The sequence below is a fragment of the Micromys minutus genome, assembly GCF_963924665.1.
Source record: "Micromys minutus genome assembly, chromosome: 1".
In the NCBI taxonomy this organism is placed as follows: Eukaryota; Metazoa; Chordata; class Mammalia; order Rodentia; family Muridae; genus Micromys; species Micromys minutus.
The window spans coordinates 156,978,130-156,997,332 of NC_137969.1; the positions used below are offsets into that span (position 1 = coordinate 156,978,130).

Sequence of the window (19,203 nt, forward strand, 5' to 3'; positions counted from 1 at the left end):
GGCTGAGAGCCTGCGAATTCTCCTGTGTCTGCCTCCCATCTCCCCATAGGAGCTCTGGGATTATAAACACTAATGCTACCATCCAACTTTTACATGAATTCTGGAGGTTCAAACTTGGGTCCTCACACTTACATAGCTAGCTTTTTCACCCTCTGAGCCATCTCCCCAAGCACTGGTGTTATCAATTTTTCAAAGAAAGATACTATATGAATGATTCCCTCTTTTTGTCTAAGCATGCCGATGGCACTTAGGCCTAGGATTCCACAGGATTCAGCTTGGGAAATGGTAGTAGGAAGTAACTTGTTAAGTACCTAGAGAACCAAGGGAGCAGGCAGAGGACCAGACAATGACAGGATCCTGACTCCAGATCCCACTCCTCCCCTACTCACTCTGACAAGAACAGACAAAATTCTGTGCCCCTGTCTCAGGCATAACCTGCTGTCTGCACCTCTTCATGGAATGCATTGAGACTCCAAAGTTAAATGGGGAAAAAGTAGTGGAGCTGGGTCTGCCCCACACTGCCCTAGGTTAACTAGAGCCTCCTTTTCTACTTTGGGCCAGGCCTGAAGGGACCATTGAAGGGCAAAGAGAAGTCCAGAGCTGCAAAGGAGGATAAAAAGAAGAAAAACCAGAGCCCTGGCCCGGGCCAGGGATCGGAGGCTCCTGAGAAGAAGAAAGCCAAGATTGATGAGCTTAAGGTGAGGGTCTGGGAGGAGACCTTTTCCAGATGTACGGTGGGAGGCAGCAGACGGGGCAGGATTTCGGAGTGTGGCCTGATGGCCTGTCCTGCCCAGGTGTACCCCAAAGAGCTAGAGTCGGAGTTTGACAACTTTGAGGACTGGCTGCATACCTTCAACTTGTTGCGGGGCAAGACCGGGGACGATGAGGATGGCTCCACAGAGGAGGAACGCATAGTAGGCCGATTCAAGGTCAGGCAAGAAGCATGGCCCAGCCATTGATCCCCAACAACCTCATTTCCCTACACCCCTCACCACTACCTCTAAAACCCTTGGATCTTCCATGGTCCAGCAACTGAAGTGTTAAGGTCACAGTGTGTACCTCTGCTGTGAATACGCAGCCTGACAACCCCACCTCATACCTTGCTCCAGGGTTCCCTCTGTGTGTACAAAGTGCCTCTCCCAGAGGATGTATCTCGAGAAGCTGGCTATGACCCCACCTATGGAATGTTCCAGGGAATTCCAAGCAATGACCCCATTAATGTGCTGGTCCGAATCTATGTGGTCCGGGTAAGACTCCCTTTGCACACACACACCCCCTGCAGGCCCCCAGGAGGAACTGCTTCAAGACATTAGATGGATCCGCTGGCCTAGTCACCATATTTCTAGAGAGGAAGTCCATCCCTGCTGACAAGAGGCCCCATCTTCTCTAGTGCCACACAGTGAGACTTCTGTCTCTAACCCAATGCCTCTGTCCCCACGTCTCAACATCATGGGACGCTCAGGAATGGGGCAAGGGCACCTAAGAGTCTGCTTAGGCACCACTTACCCTTCCTAGGCCACAGACCTGCACCCAGCCGACATCAATGGCAAAGCTGACCCCTATATTGCTATCAAGTTAGGAAAGACTGACATCCGGGACAAGGAGAACTACATCTCCAAGCAGCTCAACCCTGTCTTTGGAAAGTAAGGCCTCGAGCTGCCCTCTCTGCCCATCTTGGCTCTCAGTCCAGTCCTTACCCCTTACCCATCTCAACCGGTACCAACAGGTCCTTTGACATCGAAGCCTCCTTCCCCATGGAGTCCATGCTGACGGTGGCAGTGTATGACTGGGATCTGGTGGGCACCGATGACCTCATCGGAGAGACCAAGATCGACCTGGAAAATCGCTTCTACAGCAAGCACCGTGCCACCTGCGGTATCGCGCAGGCCTATTCCATGTGCGAGAACAGAGTGGGACCAGTAGCCGGGAGGGGTTGGGGACAGGCTGGGGCAGGGGTCAGACAGGGACTGGATGTCTGCTGCATGACTGCATCTTGACACTAGGACAAGACTCTGAGTGGTAATTTGGAACGGTAAACATGCTGCTAGGATTTCGGTCCTGGGGCGTGCCTTCACCCTACACTCTGAGTGCAGCTTCTGGGGCCGCGCCTGAATACTCCAAGACAGGATAGGGAAGGGATTCCAGGACAAAGGAGGCAGACCAGGAAAGAAGAAAGGGATGGGGCGGGGCAGTGGATAAAGCCTTTAGAAGATCTGGAAAGGCCTCTGCCCCTTACAGTCTCTTCCTTCTCTGGTTACCTGGTGACTCACAAGAGCCCTTCAGGGATGATGGGATGGTGGGTGATTGGGGAGTACTGAATGTCAGAGCCAAAGACAAAATAGAAGGACCAGCCCCTGGCAGCCCTCGTGTCTTGAGTGAACCTGGGGCTGCAGAAGGCCCATTGCTGATGTCAGCTGATGTAGACAACGGCTAATTGTGAAGAACTAGCCAGAAGGATCTGCCGCCTGGGATGACCCGGCCTGAACCGCTTTACGCCTGTGTGTCTTCTCCCACCCACAGTCATGGCTACAATATCTGGAGAGACCCCATGAAGCCCAGCCAGATCCTGACCCGTCTCTGCAAAGAGGGCAAAGTGGATGGCCCCCACTTTGGTCCCCATGGGAGAGTGAAGGTCGCCAACCGTGTCTTCACAGGGCCTTCAGAGATAGAGGATGAGAATGGTAAGGGACACTGGGAGCAGCTGGGGGGCTTAAGAGGACATCAGAGAGCCACACTTCTCTATGGGGGACTTCCAGATCTCCTTTATTGACCCTGTGCTCCATACCCCAGAGCCCCCACCAATCTGCCCAGCCATTGTCCTGATGCCTTCTCCTGTGTCTCACACACTGACTCCCCTCTTTCTCAGTCATCCCCATGGGCCAGGAAAATACCCCCATTTTACATAAGGGAAAACTGAGACCCAAGTTCCAGTTTGGTGACTTGCCAAGGTCATGTATCTCTACGGAGCCAAAGCAATGATGTGGGTTCAGGTCTCTCTGACTCCAAGACCCACCCCACCCCCACCCACCCAGTCCCTCTCTGCCTGTGAGGCACTTCCCAGAGGCCGGAGTAGGGTCTGTGCTGGTTTCTCTTCCTTTGTCTGTCCCTTTCACAGTCCATCTGGGTTCTCTTCCCTAAGCCTGGTAAGCCAGGGTTGTGGGTCTCTCTGGAGCCTGAGGTGTAGCTGAGACCTTGGCCTTCTTCAGCGCCTGTCTCCCTAGCAATAAAGCAAAAGTAAGGTAGACAGATCATGACTCAGGGCTTTGTACTCCTAAGCCTATGGCCCCCATAGAGGCCCCTGGTTCTGAAGAGACCAGGTGTATGCACCTGACCCACTGGCCTCTGCAGGTCAGAGGAAGCCCACAGATGAGCACGTGGCACTGTCTGCTCTAAGACACTGGGAGGACATCCCCCGAGTGGGCTGCCGCCTTGTACCGGAGCACGTGGAGACCAGGCCGCTGCTCAACCCTGACAAGCCAGGCATTGAGCAGGTGATGTGCACACGGCTGGAATCCTAAGGGTAGAAATAGGGTTCACAGTATTCCCTGTGTCCCCACTGTGTTCCCACACACCGCCCCACAGAGACCACCTTGAGTGGCAAGTGTGGTTCTGAGACCTACATCAGACTGTTGGGTCCCCGCCCTGGAAGCTGTCACTGGCTATTGGTGACATTTTAAGACATCCTAGCATCCACAGCTAGAAATTGATGGCATGCACCTTTAAATAGGCCAGGAGAATGGACCTCCTTAAGCTGAAGGAAAAAAGTCACTCAGACATCTGCCACACCCCTCTCTTCCTCAGGGCCGCCTGGAGCTGTGGGTGGATATGTTCCCCATGGACATGCCAGCCCCTGGAACACCTCTGGATATCTCCCCCAGGAAACCCAAGAAGTGAGCTGCATGGGCAAAAGCACTGTCCCCTCGCCCACCTCACCATTCCAACCCCAGCCTAGACCTTCCCTCAGGTAGAAGGCGGCCTGGGTTCATCACTATCCCCAGGCCCTTCCTGGGGAGAAACAGACCAACCTATGAGTTCTAGGGCCTTTCTAAGAGGGGTACCACCTGCTCTGCCCACAGTGAATGAGATGACCCACACCCCAGCACACTCTTTCATGTGCTAGCCCTCTCACAAAGACAAATCCATCCCTCATTGCCACCTGTGTGTGTGTGTGTGCGCGCACACACACACACACACACACACACACACACACACACATTCGATCCTAGAGTCACACAGAAGAACCCATCAGGGCCTCCTCTGTACCTACTGTCATGACATTTTACCAGCCTTTCTTTTGGGTGGCTGCCACACGTAGGAGACTCTGAAAAGGACCACAGGTGGTGGGGTGGAGGGAGCTCTGATCCGAAGCTAAGCCACCTGCCTCACCTAGGTCTTGGCTCCTGGAGCTGAGTGTCCCCCTGAATAAGGTAGCAGAATAGTCACTGCCCGTTGCTATCATCAGTCTCTGGATTTGAGGCCAACCCTCTGGGCATACAAAGCTGATGAAATCTGGTATTGCCATCTTTGATTTCTTTCTTTTTTTCTTCCTTCCTTCCTTCCTTTCTTTGTTTCCTTATCTATTTATTTATTGCTTGTATGTGGGTACACTGTTGCTGCCTTCAGATGTATTAGAAGAGGGCATTGATCCCATGACAGATGGTTGTGAGCCACCATGTGGTTTCTGGGAAAAGAACTCAGGACCCCTGGGAGAGCAGTCAGTGCTCTTAACAACTGGGCCATCTCTCCATCCCCCATCTTCAATGTCTTAATGGTTTTCTTTTCTGACAGTACAGGGGACTGAACCTAGAACCTCACAGACCCTAGGGAAACACTCTACCCCTGAGCTACAGCCCCTTATTGTTTCTTGAGGGTTTTAAACCAGGGATTAGGGCAGTATTTCCATTTTTCTCTGGCCACAAGCAAATGGTTCAGCCAGCTCTGTCTGTAACAACCTTCAACCTGAGGCTGTTAGCCTTCTGTTCTGGGCTTGACTATGAAGGGGTAAACCCAACTCTGTTCCAGAGAACCACAGTCCCACCCATGCACCTCACGCATGTAACTACCTCATTTGTGATTCTAACTAAAACTCAAAGGGACATCCTGTTCAGGATGAAGACATAAAGGAACCCAGAATCCATGGGCTTCCACTTAGGGCCACTAGGCTTAACTCAGAATGTCTTAGAAATAGAACAAAGCTCCAGGCCTTCAGACACACATAGACAGAATACAGTACCAGCCTCATGATAGCTGCTCCCAGCGTGGGGATAGCTGGGTGTGGCCACACTCCTCTCCTCCCTCCTCATCTTAGCCTCACAGCCCAGGAAGTTTATGGGTGTCTGTTCCAGACTAGCTGGTTTTCCCTTAACTGAGGTCCCCTATTGTTTGAGACCCACCAGGCCACTACTGGACAGAAACCTCCGTCTCCTCCCCAACCCTCCCAGTCCACTCAAGTCTCCTGGGGCTTCTCTTGCCAGAACCCTAGAGACCCAGGTCTGGCCTGTCCCCAGAACCTGGGACAGGCCCTCCCCCAGGCTGCTGATGGGCCTCCCTGCACCTGTCCAGGTATGAGCTGCGGGTCATCGTGTGGAACACAGATGAAGTGGTCCTGGAAGACGACGATTTCTTCACGGGAGAGAAGTCCAGTGATATTTTTGTGAGGGGGTGGGTTGACAGTCACGGCCCTGGAAGAGGTTGAATTGGGCATGTCCATTTTCCTGGAAGAATGGATAAGGGGGTCCTGGGGTGGGAAGAGGCCCTTGGGGTGTAACCACAGAAGTGGAGCAGGTGACTCCTCCCAGCAGGTGGCTGAAGGGCCAGCAGGAGGACAAACAGGACACCGATGTACATTACCACTCCCTCACGGGTGAGGGCAACTTCAACTGGAGATACCTGTTCCCCTTCGACTACCTGGCGGCCGAAGAGAAGATCGTTATGTCCAAGAAGGAGTCCATGTTCTCCTGGGACGAGACAGAGTACAAGATCCCTGCGAGGCTCACCCTGCAAATCTGGGACGCTGACCACTTCTCCGCTGACGACTTCCTAGGTGCAGAGCAGAGAAAGGCCAAGAGCTTAGAGCTGAGGGGCAGGCTGAGTCTATGGGAGGGGGTGCACCTAGTCCTAAGAGCCAGAGATAACCTCGCCAAGAGTCTTCCTAGTTGCTTGTCTGGGTCATAACAGGAACAAGGTGCCGTGGGCACACCAGGTAGTTGAGGTAAACGCTGATGGGAAACCAGCAAGCATCACTAAGGAGGCAGATTTCCCTGGCTCTCAGATTGTACCAAACTCTATCTGCATCTGCAAGCCTGGGTTTGGTGAGATATCAGTAGAGGCACAAGACAGCCAGGATGAGGGTGGCAGATGCTAGAGAAAGAGCCTGAACAAAACAATAGTGGGCGTGGAAAAGAAGGAAGCAGGGTAGTCCCCACCCCTGCCATGTCCACCCAAAACTGACTCTGATGTTCCCTCAGGGGCCATCGAGCTGGACCTGAACCGGTTCCCTAGGGGCGCTAAGACAGCCAAGCAGTGCACCATGGAGATGGCCACTGGCGAGGTGGATGTGCCCCTGGTTTCCATCTTTAAACAGAAGCGTGTCAAAGGCTGGTGGCCCCTCCTAGCCCGCAATGAGAATGATGAGTTTGAGCTCACGGTGGGTACCACTTCCTGCTTGGGGTATGACTACATGGGCCAGGCTGGGATACCTGGCCCTGAGGTTCAGACCCCATTGTGTTCTTTCCTTCAGGGCAAAGTGGAGGCGGAGCTACATCTACTCACAGCAGAGGAGGCAGAAAAGAATCCGGTGGGCCTGGCTCGCAATGAACCTGACCCTCTAGAAAAACCCAAGTGAGTTCCTGCCTGCCTAGACCCCCAGTCACACCACAGCATGGGAGCAGAAAAGAGAAGTGGGCCCAGACCCTTCTGGTCTACTTGCCTTTACTCCACAGGCGACTACTTTGTTCCCTCCTAGAGCACAACCCCATCATGGGGGAGCCCCTTCCTTCGACCCTGAAATTCCCTCTTTCCTCTGAACCAAAGGTAGTCTATCTGCAAGGAAAACTCTTCTTTTCTTAGGGAGGCCCAGCCCCCGAGTCCAATAGTGATGTGGGTTCTTCCTAGATTTTGACAAGGGCAATACAAGCCCTTGGTTTCACCCAAAGGCGGTCAGACTTGGTGCCAGAAATCACTGCTGGCTGCAGTGGGCTTCCCCATGAGTGGTCTCTCGCCAAGCCCCTCCCACCCTCCTGTCATTTCCCCGTGCAGCCGGCCCGACACAAGCTTCATCTGGTTCTTGAACCCTCTCAAGTCTGCCCGCTACTTCCTGTGGCATACCTACCGCTGGCTGCTCCTCAAACTCCTGCTACTCTGCCTCCTGCTGCTGCTGCTCGCCCTGTTTCTCTACTCTCTGCCTGGCTACCTGGCCAAGAAGATCCTCGGGGCCTGAGCCCTGCAGCCTCTTGGGCCTGGTACTTCTTCCTTCTGCCTCTGGACAAGGGCTGGCCAGCACATGGGACACACTCAACCAACACAGGCACACATACGAGTTCTAATGTGTACACACAGTGTCACTGCACACACATATAGAAGCACACACATGCACATAAGCATACACAGACTAACACGAACCTATGTGCATCCACATTAACATGCATCGCAAACTTTCAGACTTTAAATGTGCTCACACCATACTCTCATCAGAACCAGAAATGGCTATTCTATAATTTTTATATTATTGGGCCAGAGAGGTAACATAGCTTGTTCAAGGTCACCTGACTAGGTGGCACTGGGTCTCCAGCCTAGGTGCCAAGGCACCTGTCTAGTGTCCACCAGCTATTATTCTCAGACTCTACTCCAATTCCACAGGCAGGAGGAAGCTGAGACATGGGCAGTAAAACAGGGGGCGGGGCCATACAGGAGGCAGGGTTTGGCTAGGGTTAGCAGGCTGTCTGAAACAGTTCTTGTGTAAGAGGCCTCCCTGGGCAGCGCTGGTTCCTACCCTCAGGAACAGTCAAGCTGACATCGGCTGAGACCATGTCCCTGCAGGCTTTGAGACTTGCCAGCATGTTCCCAGTTCACTGGTTCCCTAGGTCCAGGAAGTAGGAATTCCTGTTAAACCATCTTACAAATGAAGAAACTGAGGTTCAAGGGAGTCTAACTTGCCCACAATATCAAGATATAGATATTCAAGCAACCTGGGACCCACCTCCCTGCCCTGTTGCCCCTCTTACAATGGGGTTATGGCCCGAATCCTCGGAAAGATGATGGGGCAGTTGTTGGAAAAATATATCCAGGGGCTGGGGAGGGGCTCAGTCAAAAGCGCTTGTAACGCAAGCGTGAGGAGCCGAGTTCAAGTCCCTAGCACTCCCATAAAAAGCTAGGTCATGGCTGCACCTGAGCCTGTGACCCCAGCACCATTGGAGGTTAACATGGGAGGATTTCTGGGTCTTTCTGGCTGCCAGACTTAGCTCCAGGTCAGTGAGAGACCCTAACTGAAGTGCTACGGCAGGAACTCCTATGTCTTCCTCTGGGCGCACACCAGAGTGTATCAAACACCTTAATTTTATACTGGGACGTTTTATGGAGCCCGAGGCAGAGCAGGTTAGCACCCTGACGGTGGGCAAGCCATGGAGAATGAGGCATGGAACCTCAAGCTGCTCGGATGTTTGCTGTGGGCATCGTCTGTGTGTGGATTTATCGTAAGGGGAGGGTTTGTGGGGCAAGGATGTGGCTCCGTGTGTGGAATGCCTTCCTAGCATTCATTAAGCCTTAGGTTCGAGGCCCAGGGCATACTTAAACCAGGTGGTAGTGGTGCATGCCTGGAATCCCAGCCCTCAGTTGGTAGAAGCAGGCAGATAAGTAAAAAGTCATCCTTGGCTACATGGTGAATAAAAGGGCATCCTAGGCTAATTGAGACCATGTCCTAAAAAAAAAAAGGAAGGAAGTGGAGAAATTCTGATTTCCTGAGTATATGGGGAGACAGAAGCCTGCCTGATGTAGATGATCACAGGAAGGACATGTGGTCTGCAATACTAATGTCGCTTTAGTTCATCACAGCAAGCAACCAGGCTAAGTCCCTGACAAAACTGCCACCTAGGCTCAGGGCGGAGCTGGGGCTGCAGCGATCTCCCAGAGAAGACAGGGTCTAACTGGCAATCTGATCCTAGAGAAAGGTTCCACACCAGCTCTGGCACTCACTGTGAAAGGACAGAAGGTGGGAGCCCTGTGTGGGTGGCTCATGCTGGGTATCTGACTAGTCCCTCCCATCTTCTCCCCACCCTAGCCGGCCTGACACAGCGTTCGTCTGGTTCCTGAATCCACTCAAATCTATCAAGTACCTCATCTGCACCCGGTATAAGTGGCTCATCATCAAAATTGTGCTGGCGCTGCTTGGCCTGCTCATGCTGGCCCTCTTCCTCTACAGCCTCCCAGGCTACATGGTCAAGAAGCTCCTAGGGGCATGAAGTGTGCCCCACCCCAGCCTGCCCCAGCCTCCCTCCAGAGGCTGCTGCGTTTGCCTTCCCTCACCTGGACTCTCTCCCAAACCCCTGACCTTGAGCAAGACACCTGCTTGCTGGGCTTCCATCCCCACCCCACACCCAAACTGCTGCTTGCCTGATCTTGTCCCAGGCCTGCCTGGGATTTAGGGCACAGTTGGCCTTCAAAACCAGATACCTTCTTGCCCCACCTTCTAAGGTACCAGGTTCCTCTACCCAGCCCCAAGAGTGGTAGTGGCCCAATCCTCCCTCGAGCTTTCCAAATCTTGTGTTAAGGCTCCATGAAATGAACCAAGGAACACAGGGCAGTGTCCATGGCTCCCATAAGTAGGATCACGTGGAAAGCACCAGAAATGCCAGCAGAGACACACCTCTCTGCAGAACATCCTGCCGGCCAGCTGCTCCTGTGTATGCTAGCATGCTCTCCTCTTGGCTCTACCTTTTCCCCTACAGCCACTTAGCTGCTTAGCCTCAGGCTTCCCAGGACTCCCTCTGCCTAGGCCAGTGTGTGCCAGCTAGTACGGAAGCTCCAAGAGTAAGTCGGGTGTGCTAGCCGCCCTGAAGACTGCCCTGCCCTGCCTGCCGACAGCCACACCCGAGTGTACACTCTGCGAGTCTGCTGGCTGCTTTTCCTTCCCTGAGTGTGATTTTTTCTCTCTCTCTCTCTCTCTCAATAAAATAAATCAAACTGTGAGACAGAAGTGGAGCAGGGAGGGACAGGTTTGTGGGGGGATGGTGAAACTCTGTGGGTAGCCTCTTGTGAAGCAGCATTTAAGGCAGGCCTCAGGCACAGCACTGCAGCCTCGGCTGCAAACAGAAGAGAACTCACTTCTGTTTGGGGATGAAGGGATCCACTCCAAAGACCCACCCTCTACCCACAGTGACTAGCAATTCCCCAAGGACAGGCAGGGAGCCTGGTGCTAGTCTCTCCAGTCTGAGCCCAGGGACAAAGCTCCGTAATACCACATAGGGCAGGGACCACTGTCCATGTAGACTCGGCCTCTTTCACGGCATTCGGCCTAAGCTTTTTAAAGACTTTATTAGAACTTCAGAGAGCATCACAGCTTTATCCTGGCAGACAGATGCAGCTCAGGAAAACCCAGGGTGGGCCTGGCTCTCAGGCAATAGGTGCAGACTCCATGACACCAGGCTTTACAGAACCTTTCTACTTTGAGGGCATCCGGAAGCCCTGAGTTGGAGGGATCTGCAGTTCCGAATTTACCTGAAAATTAAAGAGTGATGGTCATTTTCTTGATTTCCATGAGGGCTCATGTGCAGAGTCATCTTCCAGAGTCCCAGCCTCTGCAAGGGACTTCTCCAAGGCTGACACATGTCAGGGTCCCTGGAGGATGCCAGTGCTTCCTGTCTGGCTCCAGCTAATGCTCCCGGGAGCTTTCTTCCTGCTCCCCACTCTTCCCCCCTAAATCCCCCACCCCATTGCTTTGTCAGTCTAGCCTTGCCCCCAGCCCTCATCTCCTTCCTCTTGTGCACAGACCAATCCATAGACACAGGCCATATGTCCCCAAATGTCCAAGTCCTGTCACAGGCCAAAAAACCATCGTGATACCAAGATTCACGCCGTCCGCCTTCTGGGTGTGGCCTGGGACCTGAGATCAGCCTGAAGCCACGTGTCTTCTGTAGCTAGACAATCCTGCCCCAGCAGCACCTCAGCATCCCACCACGGCCACAGAGTGTGTGCAGCCAGGTCACAGGGACTCGTCCTTCTTCCTCTGGCCAGTCCGTGGGAACAAGTTACAGTTCTCACTGGAGGGACACCTCTGACAGCACAGAATCCACTCCCCACACAAGGGGACCCTCAGTGATGGGGACCAGAGGGAAGCTGCTCTGGCAGAAGGGGGAACATCAGTGGTGTGGGAGCCTCACCCAGTCTCCAAGCTTGCTTCTCTCTGCGAACCAGGGAGGACAGCTTCTGCCTAGCCAGGCAGGTGGTTAGAGGATACAAGGGTGGGAAGGGCCCGGGGCCCCGGAAGCTACTTCTGGATTTGGTATTGTTTTTTAAAAGAATAATTCTGGCCAGATGTGGTGAAGAATGTAGTTGATCCCAGCACTCAGGAGGCAGAGGTAGATGGATCTGTATGAGTTTGAGGCTAGCCTGGTCTACACAGTGAGTTCCAGGATAGCCAGGGCTATGTACAGAGATGCTTTCTCATGAAAAGAAAAGAAAAAGAAGAAAATGAAACAAACCTACAAACAAAAATGGTTGTGAGCTAGTGAGGTTGCTCTGCAGGAAATGTGTTTGCCGAAAGCCCCCATATCCTGGTCCTGTCTCTGGTACCCACATGGTAGAAGGAGATTATCTCCCAAAAGCTGTCCTTATTTGTGCCATGGCATGGGAGAACACACATACACACACCCACACACACACAGACCTGCACGTGTGCATGTGTTTTAAAAAATTAAGAAGATTCTATAGCTGGACACTGAAGCTGATGCTTGTCACTCGAATATTGGGAGGTGAAAAGGAGTGCCCATGAGTTCGAGACAAGCTTGCACTACAACGTGCAAGGCTCTCATGAGAGAGAGGAGGGAAACACAGATATAGCTCAGTTTGCAGAGCACCTGCCCGATGTTTGCTGCCAGGCAGCACATGCATTGGGTGCAATGGCTCGTGTCTGTAATTCCAACTGTCCCAGGCGAAGGCAGAATATCAGAGGTGCAGGGTCATCCTTGGCTATATCTAGAGTTTGAGGCCAGCCTGGGCTACCAAACACATTAGCTCAAAGAATTAAAGTTAAACAACAGAGTGGTCAGAGCAATGACCCCGAGGCCGTAACCCCAGAAGGACAGTCACCTTGCCAGCAGGTGCCAACTCCTGAGATGTGGTTTCTGATCTTAGTCAGGGCCATGCCCCAGCACCCACCTTGGCCTGGAGATACTGCTGCAGCAGAGACTGCATCTCTGCATTCTGCTGCTCCAGGGAGTTGTTCTCCATCAGCAACTTGGCCCTCTGGGTCAGCACGAGGCTAAGGGTGGGACGGGATACAGGAAGCAGGTTAGAAAGGGACCAGCTCAGTCTTCCATCCCCTACTGACTAGAAGCCAGGCCCTTGGTGTTTCTGCTCTGGCTGAGAGTAGGGAAAGACCTGGGATACTTCCCTTCCTCCCAGGATAACAGGGCAGACAAGGAGGGTGGGAACATAGCCCTCTACCACCTGCCACTACCTACCACTGCCACCTGCCACCACCCACCACCACCCACCACCACCCACCACCACTCACCACCACCCACCACCACTCACCACCACCCACCACCACTCACCACCACCCACCACCACTCACCACCACTCACCACCACCCACCACCACTCACCACCACCCACCACCACTCACCACCACTCACCACCACCCACCACCACCCACCACCACCCACCACCACTCACCACCCACCGCCCTCCACCACCACCAACCACCACCCCTCACCACCACCCACCACCACTCATCACCACTCACCACCACTCACCACCACCTACCACCAACCACCACCCACTACCACCCACTACCACCCACCACCACTCACCACCACCTACCACTACCCACCACCCTCTACCACCACCAACCACCACTCACCACCACCCACCACCACTCACCACCACCCACCACCACTACCACCCACCACCAACCACCACCACCCACCACCACCCACCACCACCCACCACCACTCATCACCACCCACTACCACCCACTGCTGTCCTCCCCCTCAGATTGTGTGAGCATGGGAACAACAACTCTGCCCCTGGACAGGGTTGCCCTTCAGACCACCCAGCTCCCTGTCCTTCCAAGCCCTGATGCTAACTAGTATTTCTCCAAGGCCTTGTACAGCGCATCCCAGAGATTCTGCTTGGAGAAAGGGATAACCGTAGCCAGGGATTCCCAGTACTCCGAGTCCTTCGAGTTATCTCTTGTATCCGTCTTCAGTCTCTGTGCTGACTGAGCGTCCCTGGAAGTTAAAAGCAGTGGTGTCTGTTTCTGCCTGCCACCCTAGTCCCTCAGGCAATGTCAGTCACATGTATGTGTGTGCATGTGTGTGTCTATGTATGTCTGTGTTTGTGTGTATGTGTGTATGTATGTATGTATGCATGTGTGTATGCATATGTATGTGTATATGCATGTATATATAGTTTATGCATGTGTGTATGCATGTGTGCATGTGTATGTGTATATATGTATGTGTGTATATGTGTGTAAATATGTGTGTATGTGTATGTGTGTATATGTGTATATGCATGTATGTATTGTTTACTTATGTGTGCATGCATGTGTGCATGTGTATGTGTATATGTGTGTATATGTGTGTAAACATGTGTGTATATGTATATGTATGTGTGTATGCATATGTGTATGTGTGTATGTATGTGTGTATACATGTGTGTATATATATGTGTGCGTGCATGTGTATATACATGTGTGTATATATATGTGTGCATGCCTGTGTGTATACATGTGTGTATGCATGTGTCTATATGTATGTGTGCACGCATGTGTGTACACATGTGTGTATGCATGTGTGTATATGTGTGTATGTATGTGTGTATGTGTGTTTATGTACAGCCATTTCTCCTCTGTCTCGACACTGATAGTGTCCCAGCCTCTCAGCCCTTGTGTCCCCAGCAAACCCTCCATAACCCCTGTACCACTGCATACTTAGGCTTCTTCAGCCCCATGACAAAGGCCTCCAGAATCTTGAGAACATCATTGGGATGGATGAACCTGGGTGAAGACAGGTCCTCCTGCTCTTCCAACTCCCGGCTCGCAGGGCTTTTGTTGTCACACTCCTGAAGGTCCTCCTGCTCTGTGAGCTCCTGCTCCGATTTGGACACTGTACTTTCCCTGTTCATCTGGGACATCAGGCTCAAATGCTCCAGTGTGGACATCAGGCTTGTTCGCTCCACTTTGCTTTGAACGGAGGTGCTGACCTGGAGAAGGGTGCAGGGTTGGCTGTGGTCTGTACGCGCGCGCGCGCGCGCGCGCACACACACACACACACACACACACACACATCAAAAACAGGAGGAGTCAGCAAAGGTTCCAAAACCCTGTAGATGGACTCTGTCCTGGCTGGCTGTGTGTCTGTCAGCTTGACAGAAGCCTGAGTCATCAAAGATGAAGGAGCCCAAGGTGAGGAAATTCTTCCAGGAGAGCTGGCTATAGGACATTTTCTCAATTAGTGGTCAACGGGGTAGGATCCTGACTATTGAAGGCAGTGCCATCCCTGGGCTGGTGCTCCTGGGTTCTATGAGAGCAGGATAGGCAAGCCATTAGGAGCAAGCCAGTAAGCAGCACCGCTCCATGGCTTCTGCATCAGCTCCTGTCTCCAGGTTCCTGCCCTGTTTGAGTCCCTGTCCTGACTTCCTTCAGTGATAAACTACAATGAGAAAGTGTACACTGAATAAAGTCTTTTCTCTCCAACTTCCTTTTTGGTTGTGGTGTTTCATCATGGCCATAGAAACCATAACTAAGACAGATTCATTTATATATAGACAGAAGGCAGGTGAGTAAGGAAGGGCAGGCTCTGGAATGAGACCTGTATTCTATCTTTAAATCCAGTTCACAGGTGTTCACTGTACTGCAGTCACATGTTCCAGTGCTATAAATACCCCTTTGGCTCATACATAACATAGAAACAATCCTGGTAAAAATTTCAAACTTAAATTGTCTTCTTCCTGTCCCATTATGAGAGTATACCATGGATTATTAAATACATTTCCTCAGCAAATCCTACTGGCATGCACCACCACAACTGGCATATTAAATGCATCCCTAAAGTATGGAAATCTGCAGTTTTCAGTCTTCTATTTCAAATAATGCTGCAACTAAAAAACTGTAATAAACCGAGTTTCAACAGCATTAAACAGAGTATTCAGGCATCTGCCTTGTACACCACTTGGGAGGTATAAGTAGGAGATTTTAAAGTTCAGGATTAGCCTTGGCTACATAGAGTTGAGAACTAGCCTGAGCTACATAAGACCCTGTCTCAAAAATCAAAGAAAGAGAAAAAGAAGGGGGGGGGGAGAGGAAAGAGATAGAAAGACAGACAGGCAGAAAGGAAGAGAGAGGGAGGAAAGAAGGAAGAACAGAAAGAAAGAAATAAAGAAAGGAAGGAAGGAAGGAAGGAAGGAAGGAAGGAAGGAAGGAAGGAAGAAAGTGGAAGAAAGAGAGAGAGGGGGAGGGAGGAAGAAAGGGAGGAAAAAAGAGAGACAGGCAGACAGGCAGAAATAAAGAAAGGAAGGAAGGAAAGAAGAAAGAAAGTGGAAGGAAAAGAGAGAGAGGGAGGGAGGGAGGAAGAAAGGGAGGAAAAAAAGAGAGACAGGCAGACAGGCAGAAAGAAAGAAAGAGAGGAAGAAAGAAAGAGATGGGTGAGGAAGAGAGAGGGGGGAGGAAGGAAGTCAACCGTATTCCATCTATAGAACAAAATCCTAGGAGAATTGTGACGTGACTGATGCTGTCAAACTGTCCTTGCTGCAGGGACGGCCATCACACTCCTGCCAGTTAAGAGCGTCCTGTGACAGCTCATCAGTTGTGGGTTAGCAGACACTGAGCTCTACTGCCAACCCACAGGCAGAAAGCTGCTGCACTGCCTCCTGTGCTCCCCTCTCTGCAGGGAGGCTGGTCACATGATAAAGGCTGCCTTTACAGGTGGCAGTGGTGTACGCCTTTATTCCCAGCACTCGGGAAGCAGCTCTCTGGGCTGGAGGCCAGCCTGGTCCACGAATGGAGTTTCAGGACAGCTAGAGCTGCACAGAGAAACCCTGTCTCGGGCTAGGCAGGGGTGGGGGTTGCCTGTCCAAGTATGGCGATGGGCATTTGCGATCCCCTGATTTAGAGTGGTGAGAGAGGAAGACTATGAGAGTTTGAAGACTGCCCCACTCTTTTCTCTGCACTATTGGTCTTGTTTTCTTATTGGCTTAAGTGAGCTCTTTACATAGTAAGGAAACTAATCCTTAAACTGATAATACTCTTGTCCTCCCCCCACCCCATACCCTCTCTGAAGACTGTCAGGAAATTCACCCTGGAGCTAACAATACTAAAAACATTCTTATTTTTGATTTTTAAATTAGAAACTTAAAACTTTGTGACTCTCCACAAAATTGCCCTTTGTAGCTTCCTTCTGAAATTATCTACGACATAATTTTCCTGGTGTTGCAAATGAGTCCTGCTTCATAGGAGAGTGTGAGGGATCAGAATACACAGAATGCAGCGCATTTGTACAATGAATGCAGCGCATTTGTGTTTCACGGTGCTTACAGCCTGGCTTTGAGGAAAGCCCAGGAAAAGAGCCCTTGGACCTCAGTATAGAACAACATCCCACCCGCCCCAAGCCCTTCTACCCTTTGCAAACAGAAAAAGAATAATAACTAAGCCAGCGCTGTTCGCCATTCCTGGCGCAGGTACCACCAGCTCTCCCAGGCCTAGGGTCAGAGCTTACTCAGCATGCTGCCTAAACAGCAACAAGAGGAGATGTGTGGAGGGAGGTGCCAGCCACATCAGGACACAGGGCTGTGTCGTAGACAGAGGCAGAGGAGAAAGACAGCCAGGACCCCACGGGAAGCAAAACTTGTAGAGAAATGACCGATAGGTTGGGATAATTTGTTGCAGTAACCTCTCCGTGTGAAGAAAACACAACTCAGTTAATATGAACACAAGCTGTGCGCCTAGGTTGGGCAGGTCCACCACTACACCACTCTGTTCCTTCATCACTGCGGTTTCTCCAGGCTGCATGCTTCAGCTCCGTTTTCCTTCCACCTCCTCTTCCTCCGTCTTCTCTTCCTTCTCTCCTCTCTCTCTCCCACAATTCTTCAGCTCCACCTTCCCTTCCCCTGCCCAATCACCAACTCTCACCTTTATTTTACAAGTTAAATGGGGGGAAGTTCCCATGACGTCACCAGAGTACATGATTCACTCCTTGTCCTAGGCAGTCCCTCTTCGGGAAGCAAAATTAGCATCAAATACAAACAGCATCAGGACAACCCCAGAAACATTCTCCCTAGCTTCCCCTCTCACCTGGGCAGAGGATAAACGGTGAGCTCTGTATCTGAGGAAGAAGTTTACCAGCTTGTACAAGTCATCCTCATTTTCAATTCCCAGGGCCTGAGGAGAAAACAAGATGGCCACTCAGGTGCCTGTGTCATCAAACAGGCAATGAACTTGGGCTGCTCATAGACTCTCGGCTCCTCTGAACCAGAGATTCAGATGCTCCCCTCAGCATCCCTGGGTGCTAAATAAAGAGTCCAGGAAGCTGCAGAGAACTGGAACCATCAGAACACGAACAAAGCCCATAGTCAGGAGGGCTCTACTCAGAGCATGACGCCAAAGCCAATCTGGAGCTGAAGGTAGGCAGTTCTAGTGAGCCCAGGAAGCCTGGGAGACTGGTGCAGTCTTGGGGGTTGAGGTAATGTCAAAAACAAACAAAAAACAAAAAACAAAAACCAAGCTCTGCCCCCCACCCCCATCCCATGTCCTCTTTGCCCCGTGGGACTCACAGAGAAGATGGCGTCCAACCTCAGCAGATAGCATTCACTCTTCTCCAAGGGGAGGAGCAGACTCAGTAGTTTGCTCTCTATGAGGAAACCCTGAGGAGAAAAGAAAAATGGTGTCCCCAGTCAGGGCTGGGTTTCAGGAGCAAGGCATAGGGTCTGCAACCATCCATAATGTGACTCTCCAGGGACAATGGCACAGAGCACAACCTCTAACAGTAAACCTCTGGGCAGTGGAGTCCTCAGCAAAGGTCATCTTGAGAGACCAAGGACAGAGTAAGATACCATGTTGGGTTTAGACTGCCCTCAACCCACCCACAAGCAAACAACTGAGTCTTCACATTACTTTAACCCAGACTAAGCCTCCATGCCGGCTGCACCCATATCCTCCCCAAATCGCTCTAATTACAGAGCCCAGGAGCAAGCACCGAAGAGGGGAGAAGGCAACGGAAATGTGAGTCACATCAGAACACGTGTATGACACAGATGGGGGCAGGGTGAGGAGAAGCCAAGTGCCACACTGAGCAGAGGAATTCAGGAAGGTCTCCAAGGACAGTAAGTGGGTCACGCTGTCAGGCTGCATACGACAGAGAGGACCTGACAGCTGGTTCCTTCAGCGGAGTGGCTTCAGAAGCAACAAAGAAAACCGCCTTGTTTGTCCCAGGACCACGGGGCCGAGCTATATTGGAGCCCCTTCTACCACCTCAGAATGACGGCCTCTAAGAAACACCCACAAGAAACTGCAGTAACTCAGCTCCAACACCCTTGCTCTAAGCTTGATTCTAGTTGCCAAGACAGTGGAAGTACCTCAGACCAGACACAGCCAGAGAAAGCCAGAGCTGGTGCGGCCCCATGAATGGTAAAGCCAGCAGATGAATTAGCGGCAGGCACGGCACTATGGCCAACCAGCACTGCTCTCAGAAGGAGCTGGAGAATCTTCCAGGATACACCTCACTGGCCCACTGGGAGAGCAGCCATTGCTGGCCGGGCCTCCGGAAACACTGCCTTGCAAGCTCACTCCCAAGCCCCCTCTCTGGGCGGGCCTGGCTCCAGGCTACACAGCCTCAGGGGCCTTACCGACTCATCACACAGAAGCATCAGGATCTTTTTGGTAGTTTTTGCTGAAACTTGATTGGGCAGGTCCATGTAAGACTCGTCTTCGGACATGGTTGCCTCTGTCCCCTCAACTTCTACAAGTGGGTCAAAGAAAGAATGGTGTTAGGCG

At 51.9% G+C, this 19,203-nt stretch overlaps 2 protein-coding genes across 4 annotated transcripts in view; one reads left to right on the forward strand and one right to left on the reverse strand.

Annotated features, from left to right (window-relative positions):
- OTOF (otoferlin) overlaps positions 1-9,455 on the forward strand; it is a gene marked incomplete at its 3' end in the record, with an annotated part of 124,795 nt that extends 115,340 nt beyond the window's left edge. The window contains exons 36-48 of the mRNA XM_080938499.1: positions 562-698; positions 795-929; positions 1,110-1,247; positions 1,516-1,643; positions 1,727-1,897; positions 2,521-2,681; positions 3,349-3,491; positions 3,802-3,890; positions 5,563-5,661; positions 5,802-6,043; positions 6,468-6,646; positions 6,740-6,840; positions 9,275-9,455. Of these exons, the coding sequence (XP_080794625.1) occupies positions 562-698; positions 795-929; positions 1,110-1,247; positions 1,516-1,643; positions 1,727-1,897; positions 2,521-2,681; positions 3,349-3,491; positions 3,802-3,890; positions 5,563-5,661; positions 5,802-6,043; positions 6,468-6,646; positions 6,740-6,840; positions 9,275-9,455 (1,904 nt within the window). The remainder of the gene's footprint in view (positions 1-561; positions 699-794; positions 930-1,109; positions 1,248-1,515; positions 1,644-1,726; positions 1,898-2,520; positions 2,682-3,348; positions 3,492-3,801; positions 3,891-5,562; positions 5,662-5,801; positions 6,044-6,467; positions 6,647-6,739; positions 6,841-9,274) is intronic.
- Positions 9,456-10,596: 1,141 nt separating this feature from the next.
- Positions 10,597-19,203, reverse strand: part of DRC1 (dynein regulatory complex subunit 1) — a gene marked incomplete at its 5' end in the record, with an annotated part of 31,980 nt that continues 23,373 nt past the window's right edge. Inside the window, 7 exons of one of the 3 annotated variants that reach the window (XM_080923281.1) lie at positions 10,597-10,710; positions 12,370-12,472; positions 13,301-13,444; positions 14,149-14,291; positions 17,506-17,592; positions 17,985-18,074; positions 19,056-19,168. In XM_080923281.1, coding sequence (XP_080779407.1) covers positions 10,654-10,710; positions 12,370-12,472; positions 13,301-13,444; positions 14,149-14,291; positions 17,506-17,592; positions 17,985-18,074; positions 19,056-19,168 — 737 coding nt within the window. In that variant the 3' untranslated portion in view covers positions 10,597-10,653. Of the gene's footprint in view, positions 10,711-12,369; positions 12,473-13,300; positions 13,445-14,148; positions 14,421-17,505; positions 17,593-17,984; positions 18,075-19,055; positions 19,169-19,203 lie in introns of all 3 variants that reach the window. The other 2 variants (XM_080923280.1, XM_080923279.1) reach the window with 2 other exon arrangements.